This window comes from Nerophis lumbriciformis, linkage group LG37, assembly GCF_033978685.3.
Source record: "Nerophis lumbriciformis linkage group LG37, RoL_Nlum_v2.1, whole genome shotgun sequence".
NCBI classification, from domain to species: domain Eukaryota; kingdom Metazoa; phylum Chordata; class Actinopteri; order Syngnathiformes; family Syngnathidae; genus Nerophis; species Nerophis lumbriciformis.
This window is the reverse complement of record NC_084584.2, coordinates 1,232,501-1,241,164: the sequence shown is the minus strand read 5'-3', so window position 1 is coordinate 1,241,164 and position 8,664 is coordinate 1,232,501. Positions and strand designations below refer to the sequence as shown.

General features: G+C 39.9%; 2 protein-coding genes across 2 annotated transcripts in view; both read right to left on the bottom strand.

Moving 5' to 3' along the window:
• ggcta (gamma-glutamylcyclotransferase a) lies at positions 1-5,630 on the bottom strand. The gene is made up of 5 exons (XM_061931062.2): positions 5,340-5,630; positions 5,014-5,159; positions 2,293-2,440; positions 2,027-2,212; positions 1-37 (listed from the first exon to the last, which is right to left on the bottom strand). Exons 1-4 carry the CDS (start codon positions 5,457-5,459, stop codon positions 2,060-2,062), a joined length of 567 nt encoding a protein of 188 aa, XP_061787046.2. The 5' UTR covers positions 5,460-5,630; the 3' UTR covers positions 1-37; positions 2,027-2,059.
• A 1,379-nt stretch (positions 5,631-7,009) lies between these two features.
• snrpd1 (small nuclear ribonucleoprotein D1 polypeptide) overlaps positions 7,010-8,664 on the bottom strand; it is a 19,209-nt gene continuing 17,554 nt past the window's right edge. Inside the window, exon 4 of the mRNA XM_061931354.2 lies at positions 7,010-7,157. Coding sequence (XP_061787338.1) covers positions 7,081-7,157 — 77 coding nt within the window. The 3' untranslated portion in view covers positions 7,010-7,080. The remainder of the gene's footprint in view (positions 7,158-8,664) is intronic.

Below are 8,664 nucleotides of genomic sequence, written 5' to 3'. Positions count from 1 at the left end.
TCGGATAAATATAAGAATTTTATTCTTCCATCTGCTCCTTTCTCATCATGGAAATGTAGAAGAAAGACAAAAGAATGAAAGTGTCAACTGTATGTGGCTTGTAAATATACACATTATATATATACTTCCATACATACATGCTATATACTTGTAAATATACACATTATATATATACTTCCATACATACATGCTATGTATACACATTATATATATATTTCTATACATACATGTTATATACTTATATATATATACACATTATATATACTTGTATGTATACCTACTCAGTGGCCTAGTGGTTAGAGTGTCCGCCCTGAGATGGGTAGGTTGTGAGTTCAAACCCCGGCCGAGTCATACCAAAGACTATAAAAAATGGGACCCATTGCCTCCCTGCTTGGCACTCAGCATCAAGGGTTGGAATTGGGGGTTAAATCACCAAAATGATTCCCGGGCGTGGCCACTGCTGCTGCCCACTGCTCCCCTCACCTCCCAGGGGGTGATCAAGGGTGATGGGTCAAATGCAGAGAATAATTTCGCCACACCTAGTGTGTGTGTGACAATCATTGGTACTTTAACTTTAACTTTATACATATTATATATATACTTCTATACATACATGTTATATACTTATATATATATATATATATATACACATTATATATACCTACTCAGTGGCCTAGTGGTTAGAGTGTCCGCCCTGAGATGGGTAGGTTGTGAGTTCAAACCCCGGCCGAGTCATACCAAAGACTATAAAAATGGGACCCATTGCCTCCCTGCTTGGCACTCAGCATCAAGGGTTGGAATTGGGGGTTAAATCACCAAAATGATTCCCGGGCGCAAACACTGCTGCTGCCCACTGCTCCCCTCACCTCCCAGGGGGTGATCAAGGGTGATGGGTCAAATGCAGAGAATAATTTCGCCACACCTAGTGTGTGTGTGACAATCATTGGTACTTTAACTTTAACTTTATACACATTATATATATACTTCTATACATACATGTTATATACTTATATATATATATATATATATATATATATATACACATTATATATACCTACTCAGTGGCCTAGTGGTTAGAGTGTCCGCCCTGAGATGGGTAGGTTGTGAGTTCAAACCCCGGCCAAGTCATACCAAAGACTATAAAAATGGGACCCATTGCCTCCCTGCTTGGCACTCAGCATCAAGGGTTGGAATTGGGGGTTAAATCACCAAAATGATTCCCGGGCGCGGCCACTGCTGCTGCCCACTGCTCCCCTCACCTCCCAGGGGGTGATCAAGGGTGATGGGTCTAATGCAGAGAATAATTTCGCCACACCTAGTGTGTGTGTGTGTGACAATCATTGGTACTTTAACTTTAACTTTATACACATTATATATATACTTCTATACATACATGTTGTATACTTATATATATATACACATTATATATACTTGTATATATACACATTATATATATATATATATACTTATATATATACGCATGTTATATACTTGTATATATGCATTTTCATGCAAGGAATAAAAAGAGATGATTACTAGCGTTTATTTGCATGCTTTTATGATAGCATTTAAGCTAGCTGGCTAACTCCATAAATTCAAAGTGTTTTTATAATCACACTTTTTCCATGATTGTATTTTAATAAGTGAACACTAGGTGTGTTTAATAATAAATGTATTTTAATAAGTGAACACTAGGTGTGTTTAATAATAAATGTATTTTAATAAGTGAACACTAGGTGTGTTTAATAATAAATGTATTTTAATAAGTTAACACTAGGTGTGTTTAATAATAAATGTATTTTAATAAGTTAACACTAGGTGTGTTTAATAATAAATGTATTTTAATAAGTGAACACTAGATGTGTTTAATAATAAATGTATTTTAATAAGTTAACACCAGGTGTGTTTAATAATAAATGTATTTTAATAAGTGAACACTAGGTGTGTGTGAGTACAAACACATGTTCATACATGGTAGAGTTCATTGACTCCTGTGGGAGGACTTTAGTTGCAGCCCTGACCTTACCTGCAGTCTCTGCACGCGCACGCGCACACATTGTCAGCCAATAAAGGATGAATGTTCCAGAGCAGTGAGGGTGTGTCTCATGTGGTCCAGGAAGGTTGGACCCGTGTAGTTGTTGGTCTCCAACGCCTGCAGACGCTCACAGTACTCCACTGGGAGGCCCTGCTGACGCGCACCACAACACACCACCTGCACACACACACACACACACACTTACACACACAATGTCACTGTGAGCGTCACCATGGCAACCAGGCCAGGAGACTCACATGTTTGTAGGGGGGTGAGGGAGGACAGGGCTGGAAGTTGTTGAGCTGGTAGGTCCTGCACCTGGTAGTGGTAGGAGGTGTGCCACCATCACCACTCTCCACCCACACGTCCAGGGGGGAGTACACGCCTTTACTCACGCCTTCTTGCCTGTGGAGCACAGTGTGACTGTTCAAACTGCTTACTCAGGCCTACTACGCTACTGCACACCACACACCAACTAGTCTACATGTGCTAACACATATAACCATTACAAGTTAACTCCCAACATTAGTCACTAAACATATAACCATTACAAGTTAACTCCTGTCATTTGGAATAGTTAAAATGGTGAATAAATGTTGAAGTTGTAAGAGTTCTTAAACTGAACAAATGGTATTACAGCATTTTGGGAAAGCCGGGAATTTTTCAAGTTCTTAAACGGGCTTCTTTTTTGTCCTGATGAAGAAGTATGTTTGGATGGAGGTCACTTGAAGGGTGTTGGGAAATGTGGGAGGGGTAGTCCACAGAAAAAAGGGTGAAAAAAAGGTTTGGAAAAAAATGGGAATTCCTGGAATGATTTGGAACCTGGAAATGGTAGTTTGAATGTCCAGGATGAGTGGAATGTGTTGAAGGGGGAATGCTTTCAATGGGTTGAAAAATGTGGCAATTGTGGACGTTGAATAATGAATAATTCATTTTGAATGGGGAAAATGTCCCGGAAAACTGGGAATTTTTGGAAATCCGGGTATTTTTTTGTAATAATTACTGAAAGGGAAGAACACAATTCCTGAACAGGCTGAATATTTTGAAGTTGGAACGGTTTGAATGGGATAAAAAAATGTGGGAGTTGTGGAACTTTGAAAAATGTTCAATTCTTTTCAATGGGACTTTTCCAGAAAATTTGGGAATTTTGGGGAAAGCTGGATTTTTTTTTGAAAATGGTAAAAAAAAAAGTGAATGTTCATTCGTCAAGTACCCAAGTATTTGATGCTGCAAAATTCGCAAAAAAAAGTTAGCATGCTAACCAGTAGCATTCATCAAGTACCCAAGTATTTGATGCTGCAAAATTAGCTAAAAAAAAAAAAAAAAAAAAAGCTAGCATGCTAACAGGTAGCATTCGTCAAGTACCCAAGTATTTGATGCTGCAAAATTAGCTAAAATAAATAAATAAATAAGCTAGCATGCTAACAGGTAGCATTCATCAAGTACCCAAGTATTTGATGCTGCAAAATTAGCTAAAAAAAAAAGGAAAAAAAAGCTAGCATGCTAACAGGTATCATTCGTCAAGTACCCAAGTATTTGATGCTGCAAATTTCGCAAAAAAAGCTAGCATGCTAACAGGTAGCATTCATCAAGTACCCAAGTATTTGATGCTGCAAAATTAGCTAAAAAAAAAAAAAAAAAAAAAAGCTAGCATGCTAACAGGTATCATTCATCAAGTACCCAAGTATTTGATGCTGCAAAATTCGCAAAAAAAAAAAAAAGCTAGTATGCTAACAGGTAGCATTCATCAAGTACCCAAGTATTTGATGCTGCAAAATTCGCAAAAAAAGCTAGCATGCTAACAGGTAGCATTCATCAAGTACCCAAGTATTTGATGCTGCAAAACTTGCAAAAAAAAAAAGCTAGCATGCTAACAGGTAGCATTTGTCAAGTACCCAGGTATTTGATGCTGCAAAACTTGCAAAAAAAAAAAAAAGCTAGCATGCTAACAGGTAGCATTTGTCAAGTACCCAGGTATTTGATGCTGCAAAATTCGCAAAAAAAGCTAGCATGCTAACCGGTAGCATTCATCAAGTACCCAAGTATTTGATGCTGCAAAATTAGCTTAAAAAAAAAAAAAAAAAAAAAAAAAAAAAAAGCTAGCATGCTAACAGGTAGCATTCGTCAAGTACCCAGGTATTTGATGCTGCAAAATTCGCAAAAAAAGCTAGCATGCTAACAGGTAGCATTCATCAAGTACCCAAGTATTTAATGCTGTAAAATTAGAAAAAAACAGCTAGCATGCTAACAGGTAGCATTCATCATGTACGGTACCCAAGTATTTGATGCTGCAAAACAAAAGCTAGCATGCTAACAGGTAGCATTCATCATGTACCCAAGTATTTGATGCTGCAAAATTCACCATAAAAAGCTAGCATGCTAACAGGTAGCATTCATCAAGTACCCAAGTATTTAATGCTGCAAAATTAGCAAAAAAACAGCTAGCATGCTATTATTGTAATGCACTTTAGACACCCTGTATCTGACTAGTGTGTGCAAATAAACGCCATGTAGTACCGACACTGACCGATGAGAGGCAGTAATGAGCTGCAGCGCAAACAAAATGACCGACAACAACAACAACAACAAACGAAGGAGCTAAGCTAGCCGTTAGCTTAACTAGTAGCCAGTAGATGGTCATTCTTTCAGCAACTGTTAGCGTCACTATCGACTCAAATAAACATTATAAAAAACACTCGCCGTAGCTCAGTGAGTCCGTTTTCCATTTTGGCAAGTTAGGCATAGTTTGAACTTCGCCGTTGTCGCCCGCCATTATTTACTTCCGCGTTCCGTTTCAGTCGCTCCTTGATTGGCTGTCGAGCCATCCCACGTGACACGTCCCGCCTTTATTTACTTCCGTTTTAGTCGCTCCTTGATTGGCTGTCGACACATCCATTCCCTCCCCCCCCCCACCGCTTGTGTATGTGACGTCATGGTTACAATGCTTGTGCGGACTAATGATGGAAGTTTCCTCTCACTCGTCCAGCGTGTCCTTGTTGCGGTTGCTGATGCTCCAGACGACGCCCCACACCTCCGAGCCGGGACTGTGGCGGATGGTGGCCACGCCTCCGTGCCAGATGTTGCCCACGATGGCCTCGCACACGCCGAACTCCAGCTGGTAGTCCTGGGAGGCAACGTTGCATTTAGCAGGAAGTCTTTTCACAATAAAAGCATCATTGCTTGTAATGTCTGTGGAGATACCGCCACCTAGCGACCAATAACATGCATCAATGGCTAGCAGGTGGAATCATTTAGCGTAGATGAGTGTTAGCAGGTGGAATCATTTGAAGGCAGCATAACGGACCTTGAGTCTGGCGGTGGTGAAGAAGGCAGCAGAAGGGTTGGCCGCCTGCAGTCTTTCCTTCAACAAGTTGCTGCCAAAAGCAAAGTACATGAAAGTCCCGTCGTCGGCTGACTTTGACATGTTGGTCGCTAAGAGGACTGCTGCTGGAATTACAATGTTCCTGGAGGAAATCAATAAAGTACAGAATGTTCCAGAAGGAATCAATAAAGTACGAACTAAAGAGCAGCGCGATCTGACTGATTATAACAACATTGCTTGCGAAACTGTCAGTTTGTCCCAAACAGTCAAGTTGTCACGCGGAGAAGCAAAGTCCATTTATGGTAAACATGCACTTCCGGTCATGGTGTCAAAATAAGAGACCAGGCGATGGCGAGCACAAAAAATGTTTTCACTCCCGCTCAACGATTCCCAAGTGAAACATATTTTCTGCAAGTAAAAACTAATTATTCACAACTTAGTATGACAATTATCTTCAAGTACCAAAACTTTTTATAATTTTCTTTAGTAAAGAAAAGTTTTTATCTCGCAAATGTTTGTCTTTTTAATTAAATAGTTTTTATCATGCAAATATCGTTTTTTAATTTAAGTTTTCTTGCAAATATTAAGCCAATTGCTTTTATACTTGCACACGTTTTTAATTCAAGACAATTGTTTGCCTTCCAAATAGTTTTTAAGTACATTGTTTACTGTGCAAATGGTTAAAGAAAATATTTTTTATACCTGCAAATATTTGTTTAATTACTAAAGGAAATTGTTGACCTTGTGTGAGTAAAAAGATGTTTAAAGAGTTTAGGCCGTCTCTTTTCACTTCTAGAAAAAGTCTCATTTGCAGCTCTTTGTGTGCTAAACATGGACTTTGTGGGAGTGTGACAGATTACGTTGTTGTAATGAAGCAGAGAGACATCATCTAGCTGTTGTAATGAAGCAGAGAGACATCATCTAGTTGTAATGAAGCAGAGAGACATCTAGTTGTAATGAAGCAGAGACATCATCTAGTTGTTGTAATGAAGCAGAGAGACATCATCTAGTTGTTGTAATGAAGCAGAGAGACGTCATCTAGTTGTTGTAATGAAGCAGAGAGACATCATCTAGTTGTTGTAATGAAGCAGAGAGACATCATCTAGTTGTTGTAATGAAGCAGAGACATCATCTAGTTGTTGTAATGAAGCAGAGAGACATCATCTAGTTGTAATGAAGCAGAGAGACATCATCTAGTTGTAATGAAGCAGAGAGACATCATCTAGTTGTTGTAATGAAGCAGAGACATCATCTAGTTGTTGTAATGAAGCAGAGACATCATCTAGTTGTTGTAATGAAGCAGAGACATCATCTAGTTGTTGTAATGAAGCAGAGAGACATCTAGTTGTTGTAATGAAGCAGAGAGATCATCTAGTTGTTGTAATGAAGCAGAGAGACATCATCTAGTTGTAATGAAGCAGAGAGACATCATCTAGTTGTTGTAATGAAGCAGAGACATCATCTAGTTGTTGTAATGAAGCAGAGAGACATCTAGTTGTTGTAATGAAGCAGAGAGATCATCTAGTTGTTGTAATGAAGCAGAGAGACATCATCTAGTTGTTGTAATGAAGCAGAGAGACATAATGAAGCAGAGAGACATCATCTAGTTGTTGTAATGAAGCAGAGAGACATAATGAAGCAGAGAGACATCATCCTGCCATCAGGAGCATTTAATGTACAAAATAAGGAAGAAGAAATGTTGTAGAAAACAGTGAGTATGTGATCATCTCCTGGCACCTCCTCTCCCTCGTCCTCGTCCTCTGCCACGTCCTCGCCCTCGTCCTCGTCCTCTCCCAGCAACTTTGGGACAATCATTGACACGTTAGTTCCCAAGGTCACACAACACACTTTCTTATTATGCACCTGGAATAGAATCCTAGTGTCCTTTACAATCATTTCTTATTTTTGTGTGATGTAGTGATTGGAGCACATACTTGTTGCTCACAAAAAACATTCATGAAGTTTGCTTCTTTTATGAATTTATTATGGCTCTACTGAAAATGTGAAGGTCAAAAGTATACATACAGCAATGTTCATATTTGCTTACATGTCCCTTGGCAAGTTGACCTGCAATAAGGCGCTTTTGCTAGCCATCCACAAGCTTCTGCTTGACCACTAAATTGCTGCACTTCAGCTAAATGTGTTGACATGGACTTGTTTCTTCAGCATTGTCCACACGCCAAACAGCTCCATTTTTGTTTCATCTGACATCACATGGACAAAGATAAGACCTTCTTGGGCACAGTTGGGTGTTCCAACAGGACAATGACCTCAAAAGGGGTAAAGGAATGGCTAAATCAGCCTAGAATGGCCTTCCCAAAGTCCTGACTTAAAGGTGTGGACAATGCTGAAGAAACAAGTCCATGTCAGAAAAGCAACACATTTAGATGAACTGCAGCAATTTTGTGGTCAAAAATTCAAGCAGCATGCTAGCAGCGATCGGTTTCCTCTTCCTATTGTTTACACAACGTGCAGTACGTTACTTAATACCGTATTTTCCGCACTATTAGTCGCACCTAAAACCCACAAATTTACTCAAAAGCTGACAGTGCGGCTTATAACCCGGTGCGCTTTATATATGGATTAATATTAAGATTCATTTTCATAAAGTTTCGGTCTCGCAACTACGGTAAACAGCCGCCATCTTTTTTCCCCGTAGAAGAGGAAGTGCTTCTTCTTCTACGCAAGCAACCGCCAAGGTAAGCACCCACCCCCATAGAACAGGAAGCGCTTCTTCTTCTACTGTAAGCAACCACCCGCCCGCGTAGAAGAAGAAAAAGCGCGCGGATATTACGTTTCATTTCCTTTGTGTGTTTACATCTGTAAAGACCACAAAATGGCTCCTACTAAGCGACAGGTTTCCGGTTCATGAAAAGACGCAATCTCTCCATCCGCACACGGACTACTATTTCACAGCAACTGCCTAAAGACTTTCAAGAAAAGCTGGCTACTTTCCGTGCATATTGTAAAAACAAGATAGCTGAAAAAAAGATCCGGCCAGAGAACATTATCAACATGGACGAGGTTCCACTGACTTTTGATATTCCTGTGAACCGCACTGTGGATACAACGGGAGCACGTACGGTGAATATTCGCACCACAGGGAATGAGAAGTCGTCCTTCACTGTGGTTCTAGCTTGCCATGCTAATGGCCAGAAACTTCCACCCATGGTGATATTCAAAAGGAAGACCTTGCCAAAAGAGACCTTTCCAGCCGGCGTCATCATAAAAGCTAACTCGAAGGGATGGATGAAGAAAAGATGAGCGAGTGGTTAAGGTAAGTTTACGCGAAGAGGCCGGGTGGCTT